This window comes from Neopelma chrysocephalum, unplaced genomic scaffold (genome assembly GCF_003984885.1).
Source record: "Neopelma chrysocephalum unplaced genomic scaffold, ASM398488v2 Primary Assembly neopelma1_119, whole genome shotgun sequence".
NCBI lineage: Eukaryota > Metazoa > Chordata > Aves > Passeriformes > Pipridae > Neopelma > Neopelma chrysocephalum.
The window spans coordinates 3,835,859-3,851,470 of record NW_020897781.1 but is presented as its reverse complement, the minus strand read 5'-3'; the positions used below and the strand labels follow the sequence as shown (position 1 = coordinate 3,851,470).

At 43.7% G+C, this 15,612-nt stretch overlaps 1 protein-coding gene across 1 annotated transcript in view; it reads left to right on the top strand.

Moving 5' to 3' along the window:
• Nucleotides 1-6,847: 6,847 nt before the first annotated feature.
• CDH4 (cadherin 4) overlaps nt 6,848-15,612 on the top strand; it is a 426,717-nt gene continuing 417,952 nt past the window's right edge. Inside the window, exons 1-2 of the mRNA XM_027697374.1 lie at nt 6,848-6,990; nt 9,077-9,188. Coding sequence (XP_027553175.1) covers nt 6,925-6,990; nt 9,077-9,188 — 178 coding nt within the window. The 5' untranslated portion in view covers nt 6,848-6,924. The remainder of the gene's footprint in view (nt 6,991-9,076; nt 9,189-15,612) is intronic.

Here is a 15,612-nt window from a genome sequence, read left to right as displayed (position 1 = left end):
TGAAAGCCTGTGTGCAGTTGGGCACGGATTAGGTGATGTGAGAGCCCAGGATCTGCTGGTCAGAGTTAATGGGATAACCACAGATAATCTCGTTAGATGAATGCATGAACTTGAAAAATTAATCTTTGCAGTTCAGATGTTTCTAGGCACCGGCAAAAGCAGCAGTTACTTTGTGTACAGAACTCTCTGGGTTCATACATGAACCCCATCAACATCAAAGAACAGCCTGTGTCAGTTTAGCAGTTGTCAGGTGGTAACCACCAATGGTAGTTTCCAAAATTTAACCCTTGGGACTCTACACTTTCTCTTCCTTTCTGTTTATGCATGTGTGGAGGATTTAGGGTTTTATTACTCTTGGCCTGCAGTCAGGCCATATTATTCTGACCACGCATACAGTGTGCCTAAATAGTCCCCTCTTATTTCTAGGCTTTATTTCACTTAGCCATGTAATATTATTATTAGAACTTCATATTATTATCCTCATTTGTAGCAAAATGAGTGATTCAGATATTCAAATAAATTTCATATGCATCTTTAACTTGATGGAAGTTGTAAGGAGGCAAACACTGTAAATTTCTCACTACTTTTCCCAAGTAGAAATAGGCTGCCTTACTTTGAGTGTGTGATATTCTGTCATGAAGTAATCTCCTATAAGAGCACATCTCTCTCTCTCTCTTCCCAAGTTTTCTTTCCTTATCTTTTCAGTTCTACTATTTAAATCCATAGGCTGTCAAAGCTGTCTCTTGTAAAGTGCTTTGTCTTCCAGGTGGTTTTTGACCAAAAATGCTGACAGCTCCAGAAAATTACTTCATATTAAATAGGTAACTGGGGCTTTCTCTGAGGAGTTCTGCCTCAGCATTTAGCATGCACACACACAAAATTTAGAGTGGTGCTAAAACTGTTGGATATATCAGGAGGAAAAAGTATTGGGGAGGAATACAAACAAGCTGGGTGCCACGAAAGGCAGAGAGAGCTCAGAATATCACTTCTATTTATGCTTTACCAATCTGTGCAGAGGAAAACATACTTGTTTTTTTTCCTGATAAAGAAGAAAAGCACGTACTGTCAGTAATACAAGAAAGACTGATCTGGACCTCACGTTTTTTCTAGATAAAAGAGTGTTCAATTATTAATATTGCTGCTTGTAGCAGTGTAACTTATTTTGAGATCTAGACTGGAATAAATTACATTAGTGTGCACATTTCAATGTATATAGAGTCATGTCCACTACAGAGGAAAGAAAGGAAGTGGTGATGAGCTTTGCTGCTGTAAACAATAATAACAGCACAAGCTGCAAGTCTTAAAAATTCTCATTTTCTTTCAGCACTCCCTATTGGAAATTATTAATTATGTTGATATTAATTTGGAGTTTTCTGGTGTGTGATGAGTGAAAATTATAGAACTGTAACCTCCGAGGAGGTGCATGGAGAGGCTGTGGAGGGAATCACTTGGTTTGTATTACTTTGATAAAAGTTCTCAGACTGCTGTCCCAGGGTAAAGCCTGAGTTGAGTGTGACCCTTTCAGGTGATGAACACTTCGGGTAACTCTGTTTCTGAGCTGATGGCACAATGATGCTGAAACACACACTCATATGAGGAGTGTCTTAAAATCAGTAGCTTTGTGGAGGCTTTGGGGAAAATGGGAATCTGTGGCCTTCCTGCTGCTTGTAAAAATCACAGACTGGCTACTCATCTCTTTTTTACTAAATCTGGTGAGGTTTCATTGTTTCCATGAATATCAAGCATTGCCTCATGGAGCAGCCTGGGAGCTGCCTGCCTGCTGTGTTAGGGATCTCTTGCAGTTTGTTCTCCTTGGTGACTCTGAGAACAAACCTAATTCTGCTTTTCTGCTTCTTTTTTTTTTTTTTTTTAAACTGCCATCCACCGCAAAGACACAGACCTATTAAGCCTCCCGGTCTGCTTTTCCCTTTTTCCTTTGTTTTTGCAAGAATACAATAAATGGGGAAAAAAATAGCACTGTTAATTGTTTCACATAGGTCAATTTTGTTTTACAATATTTTATGAAGAGCTACATTATTATAAGGTGTGTTACCTCACCTAAGGTGAAAGAGACATGGAATTGGGATCTTCAAATTGATTTTAATATAGCCATTGCTGGCATGCTGCCATTAATGCCTGCACAGTTCAGTGAGGAGACCACAGAGTGTCTCATAATTGGAGGTCAGACTACACCAAAGTTGGCCTCCCTCGGTCAGTGTAATTAGCTGAGCAGGAAGGGTTTGTACAGGGCCTCTGAAGTTGTATTTTCCTCATTGCCATTCACATGACCAGCTCAGAAGAATCACTTGGATCCACAATGTACGGATGAGTAGATAGTGTAAAAGAGAGAAAGTTCAAATTCCTTGGCATTGCAGCACGTCTGGCAGGACTGAAAATGGGACTTCAAAAGAGCTGTTTAACCAGGAGGATGGTTGTGTCATTCTCACCATTCCAGCACACAGGGAGCACGTGCAGGCTGGTACAGAATCAGCTTGGACTAGTGCATATTCCATTCCTGTTCAGTGCTGCTTTTTCCTTTCCTCAAGTCACTTTTTCCTCTGTGACTCATCGTTTTGTCTTTAGATCTTGTACTGGAGCCAGATCAGAAGCAATCCAGAATGTTGAGCTGTGCCCAACCATTCATGTAGCTCCAGTTGCTGTTGCTCAAAAAAATTACATAAATGTACCAAACTCTGACTTTTACTGTTAGTTTTCCTTCTGCGGTTGTTGCCCTCCTAGTCAGGAGCATCCTTTGTTTCTTCTGTTGGTTTCCATTGAGATCTGGTAGATATTTATGTCTTTTGCTGATCATTAATTTCTCCATAGCTTTGATTTACCTTCCCCTTTACTGCTCAGTTTCATCTTGTCCCCTCTTCCCTACACATCTTTAAAAGATCCCAAATGTGGATTAAATCTGAAGGCATTTCTCATTCATCTAATTTCTGAACTGCTGACATAAACACATAATTTACCACCATCTATCAAACTAGAATCGTTATCATTGCTCTGTTCTGTCCTTTGTTAATACTTCTAACACAAACCAAAATTACTAATAATGATTCTGTAAATCACCAGTCAGATTGCTCTCTTCTATTTGAGAAGCAAGAGTCCTCAGATCATACAAAAGAAACCTAAAGTGTGGTCTGCACACTGTATTAATTTCATTTCTTCTTGTTTATCACACTTCTTTAATAAACTCCATTTTTATCCTTGGCATCTAGGCTGCAACTATTTACTTGAGTACAGGAAAACATTTACTTATCAGAGAATTAAATGGGTTGAGCCAGCGGGAATATTTCCCAAATAAGGAATTCAAATATCAGCCCTAAGCTAAGAAGGCAAAAGTCTCTTGAGACACTGTTTTCTCACCTCCTGTCCATTTAATTTGTTACTCCCATGCTCTCACATATTTGATGGCTGCTTGACAATTTTATTGTATGTTGTACCGTCCCTCAGCAATCACACCTCCCTCTCCCTCGTTCTCTCGGTGGTCACACAGCTCACATCCCATACTCATCTCCACCACTAAGGGTTCTATTGTCCCCTTGATATGTATGTGCAACTCCCACTGCTGTCAATAGGAATTACATGTGTGCATCAAGCAGGGAAAAATCCCTTGTGTTCTCTCCGCTCCTCATTATCCTGGCACAGTCAGCTCTGTAGATGTCTCATATATGAGCCTTTTATTCTCTTGAGTGTTGTGCAGTGCAGCAAGTTGGCTCTTAGGATCAGCAGTTTTGTTCTTGAGGTGTTTAGCAAGTTGATTTACTGTGCATGTGCAACGCTCTTAAATGTCTTCATCCAGCCAAACCCACATCTTGTAGCATTCGTGTGTTAGACAGTAGAGCTTCCTATTTCCATTTTGTGCCAGAACACCAGTTCCTAACCAGTCTCCCATCAGATTCCAAGTGAAGTGAGACTCCAAAGCGAACCCTCCCAAATAACATATGTTCAGGCCCAGCTCAGACCTGTAATCTTAAATGCAACAGTTTGTGAAAAATTCAGTAGGTACAAAAATGTAAATGCCATATTTTAATTTTCCTTAAAGATCTGAAGGAAGATATTTTATAAGCACTTCATGTTAAGTGCTTCTAAACAAGGAGGTAGTTGAAATGGTAGCTAATCAGTTAGAAAAACTGTAATTCCTTCCAAAATTAATTGGAGTGTAAAGAGTTGAAGGAAAATGGTAGAGTGAAAGAAACCACACAGGTAAACCAGTGATTTGTATTGTCTGAATGCTGGATCTGTATTCTCCTCTGACCCTTCTGGAAACACCTCAGTTTGAGAAGGCACCCACTGTCTCACACAGCCCAGTGTTATTAGAAACATAACTGGGACTCGTACTCAGTCCATTTGCAGCCTCATTTCCTGAGCACAGAGTTTGTTACCACAGCTTAGAAAAGAGGGATGGCAAACTACTTTGGGAAAAAAAAATCAATTTGCCATCAGATTAGAAATCAACTGTAAACATGTTGAAGAATTCTATTTTTTTTTCCGCTACTGCTCTGCCTTTTCTTCACAATCTGTTGTGGTGTCAGACTTATTTTGACAATACTTGTAGAACTTGTCATATTAACAAAGTTATCAAACAGAACGAGCACATGCATAGCAACAGCTGTAGTCCAGCAAGAGTCAAAATAACCAGCTACAGGTATTCACAAAGAAATATCCACACTGTAATTGCCCAAATCCAAAATATTCCCAGTAGATTTCAGAGTACTTCTAGTTTTATTTAAATAGCAACTGCCCTTCAACTTGGAACAATCTACTCCAAACTTTGAGGATAAAAGAAAAAAAAAATTTATATATATATGTGTGTATATATATACATAAGGATTTATTTTTGCTATGATAGTGTCACTCGATTATTTCTCCCTCTGTGGAAGTGCTTCATAAAAAAGGGTCTACGTTAAACTCAATACAATGATGGGATTTATTTCATGTTATATAACAAACTCAGAAATGCTTGTTTAAAAACAAAATAAACCCCATAATCCACTAAGACTGTAAATTGGTGGGGTTGGAACAATCTTTTCATTATTCGTGTCTACAGAGCTTAATACAATGAGGCCTCAGTTCTCCGCTAACGTCTCTAGGTGTTAACACAATGCTATTAAATCTACTCAATAGCCAAAGATGCAGTCAGTGGATTTATGTGTCTCATTCCTTCAGAAACGTGAGAATCTCACAGAACAGTTTAATGACCAGATTTTTCAGCTGCAGTGTCTGATTTTGCACGTACATGAGATAGTGTGCATCTATTTATGCAAATCGTTGTGGGATTTATATGCACAAAATATACATGTGGCATTGAGTTGCATTGGGAGAGGGAAAGGATGGTGTTTGGGTGCCAGGGTCACGCTGTAGGAAAAGAGCAGGAGCTTGAAACCACCACTTTCTGCTCTCAGTTTTCTGTGTGACTGAAGTTTCACTTTCTGGCCCTGTGTTGATCTTCCTTTATTTTTACACCAGAAAACCGCTAGTTCAGTGGAGTTAGCTTTCTCTGCTACTGATGTGGATGTGGATTAGCCCTGACAAGCCTATTTTCCTCTAAGAAAAGCAGAGCCAGTCTCAGGCTGGCTCACGGACACGGCTGAGGAGCTGTTTCTGGCACTACCAATTTCTCTACCTGATCCTCAGCTCACCTAAATTATTCTCTGCTGGAGAGGCACTTGCTGCACCCTCCCCAGCGCGAGTGCAGAGCCTGAAGTGGGGGCTCAGGGACCTGCACCCCCATCCCTGCCCGCCCAGAGCCCGTCCTGACCCTCATCCCACAGAGCCAGACCCGGCTGCCACGGAGGCACCTTCTGCCCTCACAGTGGGGTCATACCAGCAAAGCCCTTTGCAGGTGAAGCAGAGGGTCCCTGCCACGACAGGGCTGTGGTTTCTTCTGTTGTCATTCTTCTCCAGGTATTCCAGTTTTTTATCTCTGGATATATTATTTTTTTCCTCCCCAACAGGTAATTTTTCCTGTAGAGTTGCCCTTCTAACGCCACCTTCCCTCACGGCCTGGCCTCTGCTCTCCTCATGGGATACACTCACCAACCCCTGGATATATGTCTTTCCTATGGACACACTCATTCTCCGCATGGGATATGCATGCTTTTCATGTGGACTCATTATTTTTTTCCCCACTGGGCACGCCTTTCCAGGGATATATCACTTTTCCCCTCTATATGCTACTTTTTCCCCTCAACGGATGTTCTACTTGTTCCTCCGTGGACACATGCAGAGGACTGGAGGAAATGGCTTGAGGTAATGTGATAGCCTTAAGCTGAGATAGGGGAGATTCAGACTCGGTACTAGAAAAAACGTTCGAACTGTTGGGGCGGTCAGGGATTGGAATGGGCTGCCCAGGGAGGTGGTGGAGTTACCATGCCCGGGGGCGTTCAGGAGGCGCTGGGTGATGCGCTTTGGTCCTTTAGGCTGCGCAGGGTTGAACGCTTGGACTTGCCGATCTCAAAGGTCTCTTCCAGCCTTGACGATTCCACGATCCGTCTCCATCATCTCCGGGTTGTTAGTTTGTTTGTTTTTTTTCCCCCGTGTCTCCATCATCTCTGGATGCGCTGGGGTATTTTTATTTTTTTTTTTCTCATAATACGCCAATTTTTTACCTTCGGTCATTTAAGTTCGTTCCCCGCGGAGCTCCGCAGGGCGACGCCGAACTCCCCCCCCCCTGCCGCTTTTCCTCGGCGATCTCCCTCGCCCTCCCCTTCCCCACGCTCGCCCTCGGCCCCCTCCCCTCAGCGGGGCGGTGCCTGCCGCTTTAAGGCGGCGCGTGCCCGCGCGCGGCGGGGCGGGGCGTGGCGGCGGCGCGCGCTTCACCTGCAGCCCGGAGCGGGCAGCGAGCGGCGGGAGCGGGGCGGCAGCGGCGACCCCCCGGCCCCGGCTCTGCGCGGCCACCGCCCCCCGCCCGGCGGGGCCATGAGGACCGGCTCGAGGGTGCCGCTGGTGCTGCTGCTCCTCCTTCCCGTCTGGGGCTCGGCGGCGGTAAGTGGGGCGCCCCGCGGCGCGGAGGGGGGGACACAGCGGGCGAGCGTCACCCATTCATTGCCGTCTCCCGGGGGTGCTCCGCGCACCGCCCGGAGGTGCCGCCGCAACTTCGCGGCGCGCGGGGCTTTTCGGGCGATGGGTGCTGCTGCTGCCGCCGCCGCCGCTCCGCCGTTTCGCCCGCTTTTTTAAAATCGTCGTTGCGGGGTTTAATTGTTAAATTTTTTTATTTTTTTTTTTTTAAGCTGCGCCTCCGCGGTGCAGGCGCAACTTGCCCTCCCTGCTTGCGCCTCGCCGGACAGAAACTTCGCGGGCAGCGGCGCGTCCCGGCGCGGAGCCGCTCCGCCCGCCGAGCCCCGCGGAGCCGCCGCGCCGCGCTGCGCTCCCCGCCGCCCGCCCCGCGGAGCGGCCCTGAACTTTTATCTTTGCGAGCCCCTAAACCCACCGGGCGGACGCCGACCGTGTTTGTGAGGGGGCGGTGATGGTCTGAAAAGTTTGGGATTTTTAGGGTTTTATTCCCACCCCGTCTGAAATGCAGGGGTGTCTGTAGAACATCAACAAGCGCCTGGACGCGTGGCTGCAGTGTTACAGAGCGAGCGGGGCTGCTGCTGGGTTTCGGGCTGCGCTGGCTGCGGGAACAAGAGCCGTTTATTTTTCTGCCTCGATCCCCCGGTGCCAAGTTGAATGTGTGAGGATGTCCCGAGCCCTGGGGAGGCTGCTGGGTGCGCAGGAATAGCCCCCATGTGCTCTCGTTTAGCGAGCACCGCTATAATAACGGGGTGATTTCAGATTCAAAGCCTGTTATGTTCCGCGAGACCCTTAGAAATGTTTCCTAATGGCAACATCTTGCCAGTGACGGTCAGAGTCCACAGAGCCGCCGCTTCCTTGCGCTTCCCATGCAGTAGCTGGCATCCGTCTCCCGAGCGTGATTCTTAGCCGAGTACGTTGGCTTGTGTTCTGCTTACTAAGCTTATCCGAAAGGACCCTTCGCTCCGCTTCCCTTCTGTCTCTCTCTAATGCAGCATCGTCTGCGTCCGGGAGTGTTTCGGGGGGCTCAGGGGAGCTCTGATGCTCCCCCCGGGGAGGCAGGTGCACGCCTGGAGTTGCACTTTCCGGGGAAGTGCCTCTCCCGGTCCCCGGGCTTCGGCAAGCGGCTGGGACTGGAGGCGTCGGAGGTGCAGCCGGCATCGCTAAGCGATGCTCTGGCTGGCTCTGCCGACAGCCCGGGCGCGTTAGAAATCCCCTGCCACCAGCACTTGTTTGTGCGTAAATCACCTGGCACTCGTTAGGCATAAATCACTGGCTTGTGTGCTGTCAGCGAGTTCCTTGGAGTTGGGGTCTGGGACCTTCCTTGCCAGGGAATCCCAAGGAGCCTGGACTGCTGTGACTGGACTACTTTGTCCCTGTGGCAGGGACTGGATCCCCTCTGTGCAGTCCAAAGTTGCAGCTGAGTGTTTAGCTGGATGCTTGTCCCTGGATCCTGGCACGCTGTGTATGAGACTGTGCATTGTTAACGTTTTTCATTGAGATCCCCTCCATCCTCTCCCACTGCTGGGGCAAGTGTGGAGCCTGGAGGGTCCCAGAGGCAGCAGCAGGCAGAGCCTTGGAGGCTGGCGCAGGGTGAAGGGGAAGGAAGGGTGTCTCTACCTGGTCTCAGGCTCCTCAGGCTGCTGTGAGCTGGCTGTTTGTCCCCCTTCTGTCCTGTGCTTTGCCCGGTTTCTCAATAGCAAACCTCAGTGATTTGGATGTTGTAACATCAGGCCTTTCCGTGTCTCCAGTGCGAGCACAGCTCGCCCTGATGAATTGCTGCTCTTTGTTTCCTCCCCTCTTCTGACAGTGCCCAGTATTCCAGTCTTCCTACAAACAATGCTCTCTTGTAGTCAGGCAACTACTTGCTGGCCCATTTTATTTTTGCAGCTACAGTATGGATCCACTCCAACAGATAGACACTCTAACACCAGCAGCTTCTGCTTGCACACTGCCTTACTGTGCAGGTTTGCCCATGCCTGAAACACCTCATCATTGGGTACAAAACATTCTCCCAAATGACAAAAGTCATGGTGTGCATTTTCCTTGTTTTTTGCAGGCACACAATGGGGATCTTACAGTGAGACCCACATGCAAGCCTGGCTTCTCAGAGCAAGACTACACAGCGTTCGTCTCCCAAAACATCGTGGAAGGGCAGAAGTTACTCAAAGGTAAGTGGAATAAAAAGCTTAATAGCTTCTGCAATAACTGTATTTTCAGGAGGTGAAAGGAGGCTTAAAGATGCTGGTTTTGATGGTGAAATTGTCTGCAGAATTATGTTTGTAGGAGGATGAAACACTAAGTGGTTTACCTGAGCACAGTTTTGAATACAGATGAATCACTGGAAGTCCGTGTGCTGTCTGCTCCAGGTGGATTGTTTGCTGTAGTATGCGAGGTCATCACTTCACTCTTAAGTCTCCCACTCCCACCCTGTCTGAAGGAGCTCTACATTTGATATTTTAGAAAGTATTTTTATGTATGAAATTCAAAGATCCCTAAATTATCCCTGCTTTGAAATGCATGATAAAGCAGACGTTGTTGTTGGAAATGTGGTAAACAAGCCTACAGACATTCTGTTCACAAATGTGGCATTCATTTTCATTACTGCCCCACTGACAACATGAAAACATAGGCAAAAAGAAAGTACCAATTAGCTTTATAGTAATTGCGGGATTATAACCAGTTTTGTGACTGTAAACTCTGAGACGTCTTCGTAATCCAAATAACAACAGATTATCCTGTGTATTGATTTGTCTCCCTTTCAAGTTAAAAATAATTAAACTTCAGATTTGCATGACACAGAAAAATACTGTTTTACTCCAAGAGAATTTTTGAAGATCAAACCCCACCCCCCAAGCACCCCCAGGAAGGTGGGGAGCACATCAGAACGATGCTCTACTCAAGGGTTTATAAACCTTTTGCTGCTTTCTCCTGAGTACAGTTACTCACATGCATCTCTCTGCCAGAAGGCTGGGATTTCTGTCTTCCTCCAGAGCAAACACCTGCTCTGTTACTTTGATTTTTCTCAGAAGAGAGGGAGAGTTGTCAGTGTTCTCTCTGGCTTCAGCAGAATCCAGGACTGGACATTTTTGCTCTACATGAGCTGGCAATCTGTTTTGTTTTTGGGCCCAGTTGTCTTAGTGTTGCCGTTCAGGAATTCTCTTGCCTGGCCTGGCATCAATTAGTGAACATTGGGGAGTTTGTTTTCAGTTTGAAAGATAACCAGATAAGGAACCGACATAGAGAATCCCAGGAATACAGCAACATTGAAGAGACCAAATACCAATCATTTACACACATAATAGCAATTTTTCCCAAAGATTTACACTGGCTTTACAGGTCAGTCTGGAAACTGAGTAGATTTCATGCTTTTTTAGCTTTGGAAATTATTTGATAAAAAATGTTCTCCAAGTACTGTAGAAAGCAATATCATAAATATATTTGCTCAGAAGAGTATTTTTTGCAGTTTAGTGCTTGATAAATTGTGCTATGTGTTTATGGAGGTGGACAACAGAGATGGAGCAGAAGGTCTCTTTAGAGGCATTAGCTGGCATTGACTTTGAAGAGAGCACAGTGCTGTCATTTCATTTCAGTTTTAAATAATTTTTAAATATGAAATTGTATTTACATAGGCTGTCAAGTTGATTTGAATGAAAATATATTTCCATTTAATATTATCCTTTTGGGACCAGTTGTAGTTTCACATTAGTCATGGCAAACCTGCCTCTGATTTAGGACTGAACTCACCCTGGAGACATTATGTATCTATGCCCCACTTGTAAGATTCATGACCTGATAACATTGTCACAAGCTCCATGATTTGTAAGCATTTTGTCAACCAAAGGAGGAAGAAAAAAGTGCAAATGCTGTGTTTGCTAATAAATAAACTATCATCTTTACACCTTTTAATCTACAGTCAAATACATGCTGTTGTTTATCATAGGAAGCAAATATATCTAATTAATTTATACAATAATGGGCAAGAAGATTCTTCTTCATGCTTGTGTTGTTTTTTATATATACTCTAGCATGTAAAATTGGTGGTTTTCCAGTTTAGGTTTAATTTTACTTCCTAACACTTGATATGTCTGAAGCATAAAATGTTTATCTCTTTCTTCCATCTGGGTGAAGTATTGTACAATAGTTCAGACCAAAAATGGGTTCAGATTGCTTACATTATCGTGTTTGATAGATTGACATATGTACTGTTTCACACCATCTTACCACGCAAAGCTTTGCTGCCAGCTACCACCATCTTATTCATCAGCATTCAGTAATTCATCTTCAGGCCAAATGGGACTGTTTGCCTGGGAAAAAAAAAAATATAGGCAGGAATTCACCTGTCAGTGCTTTCATGGAATTTGGGGGGGGAAGTGTATATGTAGTTCAGGTGGCTCTCAGGGGATTTCAGTGAGCAAATATAAGGTCTTCATGGTGCAGAATCCTCATTTTGTCCTGAGGAAGGAGATGTGGGACAGTTTATACTGCCTGAAGGCTTGTTCATCAGAAACCAGGGAGTATGTAGAGCTCAGCGTAGTGGTGAACTTCCACCAGCCGGGGAAGTTTGGATGTTCCATGGATCAGGATAAGCTGCGTGGCAATAAACCCAACATCTCCTTTTTAAGCTTTGTAATATCCAGCTCTCAAATGTATGCAGTGTTATGAATGTATCAAAATGAAAGTGTTTATAGTATTCTAGGTTTGAATCAAGTTAAATAGATAATGACTGCTTATAATTGGCTTATTCCAATGGAAATAGCTTAGCCTTAATTTGACAACAAGAGCTTTTACAGAGTCATTGTTTTATTATAAGTATGCCATAAGCTATTAGCTACTACTTTGTGGTTCCTCTTATTTGCCTGAGTCAGCTCTCTAACATGCTCAAAACATACAGATTCTAGCAGGAGTTATTTGTTACACAGTAATTAACTTGTTTATGATAAATGGATGGGAGAAATGTCACGGCATTTTGTTTTATGTATAAATGAAAAGCATCTGCATTCTAAAAATTCCATGTTAATTAGACTTAAAATAGTTTTCCCCAGCAGTGCCACAAATACCACATATTGCACATCACTGCCAGCCCTGTGGCCTGATGATGGGATATTAGCTGAGGTGATTTGTGGAGCCAGTGCCTTCCTTGGAAATGCCGTCCCTGCATCTCTTAATGAAAGTTACTGGGGTGTAATCTGTTATATTTCTTTTGTCTTTGTGTTTGTTTGCAGGATAATAAACTTAGCCTTGATCACTGATGCACGATAATGTTTAAAATAGGTTTGTTAACTATCTTCTTCTTTAGCCTAAGGGGAAAATCTCAAAGCCTGCAGTATGGCAGAGGACGATTGCAGCACGGGTATCTTTTTCTCTTTTTTAATTATTAATGTTAACTTAACATGGTGAGAACATTGGTCCTGAGGGGTGGGGAGCAGCAACATGCAGTGCTGCACCAAAGGCAGTTCAGCAGTGACTCAGGGGATCTGATCCCTGAGTGTGAACTGAGGTGTAGGGGAGTGATGATGACTAGTGGCCTCTTAGGGAAAGAGAGAATAAGGAGCAGGATGCTAAAAGTGGTGTGCAATGTGATCCAGGGGGGGCTGATACTCTTGATAGTTTATGCCCTTTTCCTTTTTTTGTAGGGTTTTTAAAGGTTGTAATTAGTAAGAAATACATTTTCCCAAATGAGAAGCTCGGGTTTTATTGGTGTGCTGGGAGGCTGTGGTGACTGGGAGGGGGTGGGATGACATCAAGGTGTTAAATGCATTATTCCTCCAGTGCAGTACTATCTAGTACAGCACATCACCTCTCAGATACACCTAAACCAAACAGCTCACAGCTTTACCTGCCACCAGGAGACAGCACAAGCAGTTGGGATGTACAATCCCTCTTTTGTTCTTCTGTGCATCTCTTCCTCTGCAGTGATTCATGTTTCTGTTGCCCACCCCAAGCAGTTCCTGTAGTGCTGTAGCAGGATAACTTCACTTGTGTAGGCAGCTACGTTTTGGGTAAAAGTGTGTGGAAGCACAGTTTATTTTCATATGGGAAGATGAATAAACTCTGCCAGCATGTTCTGCTTTAAGCAAGTGTACGCAACCAAAGGTAGCCAAGCTCATGCAAATGTATAAAAATGTAATTGCTTCCATACTGGGATTTTTTACTAGCATTATTTTGTGTTGGAAACGAAGAAAATGCATAAAAGCTTTACCGAAATACCTGGTTTTTAATAAGGATTCAGTATAGAGGCTGCCTCTTAAGTTTTTTAGAGGTAGGATGTTCTTCATGGTTGAAAGCTTTTTGTTCTCCCAATGAGGTTTCAAAACCTCCATCCTACTGAGCCCTCATCCTATCCAGTGTTAAAGCTTAGGAAGGCTGTGAATACTGTTTTGAAAGCATAAAACAGATAGACCAAAGAACCCTGGCATCCCCAGTCTTCATGGGATACATTAGATAGTGTAGGCTTCCTGCTTTTCCTTGGTTTAGAGTCCAAAAAATACACAGATACCCATCTGCTGTTAATTTTGGTAGGAGCTTGGTTCCCACAGGGTTCTGCAGGTCAGGGTCTGCCCCTGAAGCGTGTCTGGGAGGTTGCCTGTGGCCTCTTCTGCCCCTGGTCATGGCTGTGTCTTCTCAGTGCCCCTTGGTGTGTTGTTCAGATGTTTTTGGAAAGGGAAGATCTTCGGGAATGCTGGGCTTTGTTCTGCTGTTTGGTGGGGTTTTTGAGCACCTCTTGAGGGTTTCTGTTCCTCACAGCAGCTCTGCTGCAGTCTGAAATAGCCAGTGCCTTCTCCAAGCTGCTCTGAGTTGAAAAAGCAGAGAGGCTTTTCCATTCATGTTTTCATTATTTTCTGCTCTGTGATTCTGCATGAAAAGCAGTTACTGAAGTTATCGTACACGTAATTAGCTTCACAGTTCCCTAATAAAATCTGAAAGTAGGAGAAAGTCCACCGGGAATGCAGAACTCTTTCCCTAACCTTTCTTCATTCCTTTCTTGGAGGGAAAAGAGGCAGACAGACATCAGCTTTGTACTTGCTCCAGTGGAGCTGCCTCTCAAAAAACACTTCCTGCATTCTGCAGGACAACTTTTAAAAGCAGTTTCTCGTGATGGGCAAGTTGCAAATCAAAACCATGATTTCAATCATGAGTTCCAGGGGAGACCCCAGAAAGAGCTGCTGCAGATCAGGGAACTGCTGATGCCTATTTATTTTTAATGTTGTTCTTCAGATCTGAGTTCTGACACAAAAATGATGCTTAAGATGACGTTTTTATCTAAATAAAATTGCACTTAATGAGACTGGAGTAGTCAATAACACTCTGTAGAGTTAATCCCCTTACACTGTTTAATAACTGTATATATTGCTTTCTAGTTCAGAGCTTTGAACCAAATTCCTCAAACCCAAGTAAAATTACTTTTTTCTGCATTCTGGGGAGTTAACTGATTTTTATCTGAATAAATCTGCTTCTCCAACAACAGGCTTGAAGCTTCTCTCTGCTTTCAGAGATTTGTCTGTTAAAGAACTGCACTGCTTCAAATTAGGCACTCTAAATATGTATTAAGGAAGAAAATGAAACAACAATTTCTGTTGAATAATTTATTAATTTCTTTATTTATGCTTAGGCTTTTAGGAAATAAGCCATGTCTGGAAGAGTATCAATTTGTTATTTATTGTGAAATACCAGTTGTTTTGAACTCCAAACTGATAATGTTGGGTCTTTTAAGGTTAGAAAATGTTAATTTTAAAGGCAGTTCTTTGTACAGGAACTGACTGTTGCTGACAGAGCTCATGAGCTCTGATCTTACAGAGCAGATGCTGAAAGCATTCTGGAAATTATGGTTTTTGCATGTGGCAATTGAAACTTATTTATTCTAGCAGTGAAATATTTTCTTGCTTAATTTTCATTGACCTAATGCCAGTTCTCATTGCCTAATTTCATTGATATTTATATGCAGGCCTCCTTCTGCCTTAATTTCTACCCTGGAAATGAGTGTAATGTTTTTGTAGAGGTGGCTTATTTCATTGCAAACTCAAGCTGGTGAAGCACTTGGTTTGACAGCAGCATGGGCCATGTGCACAGCTCATAGAATATTTTAGCAATATAGATAATGCTTAAAAGTCTTATTTGAAGGCCAAGAAGAGATTAAAACTACAGAGGATAGGATTTCATTAGAAATCTGCTTCTTAATATTTTTTCATGGAATGAATTTGAGTAACACAGGGAAAGAAGGGAGTTTCTGTTTGATTCGAGGTTCCTGGTAAATTCAGAATTGGTGCTGCTGCTGTATCAAACTGAGTTTTTTATTTTTAGGCGAATGGAAATAGTAAGAACTAAGACCAGAAAGTGATCTTTGAAAAACAAAGACCAGTATTTGCCTCTGGGAACTCCAGCTCTGAATAGTTTGACAGAGGGTTTGAGATGAACCTGTGGCAGTGATTGGAGACAGATTTCTCCAGGATCCTGATGTGGAGCACTGCAGTAGGAGTCTCTGCTGGCTTGATGGACTCAATCTATATCTGTTTTGTGTATGTAAACCTTTTATGCACTAGCCAAAGGTTCTGGAGAGGTTTGGCTTCACATTCAATTTTTCTTTTGATGCCTAAA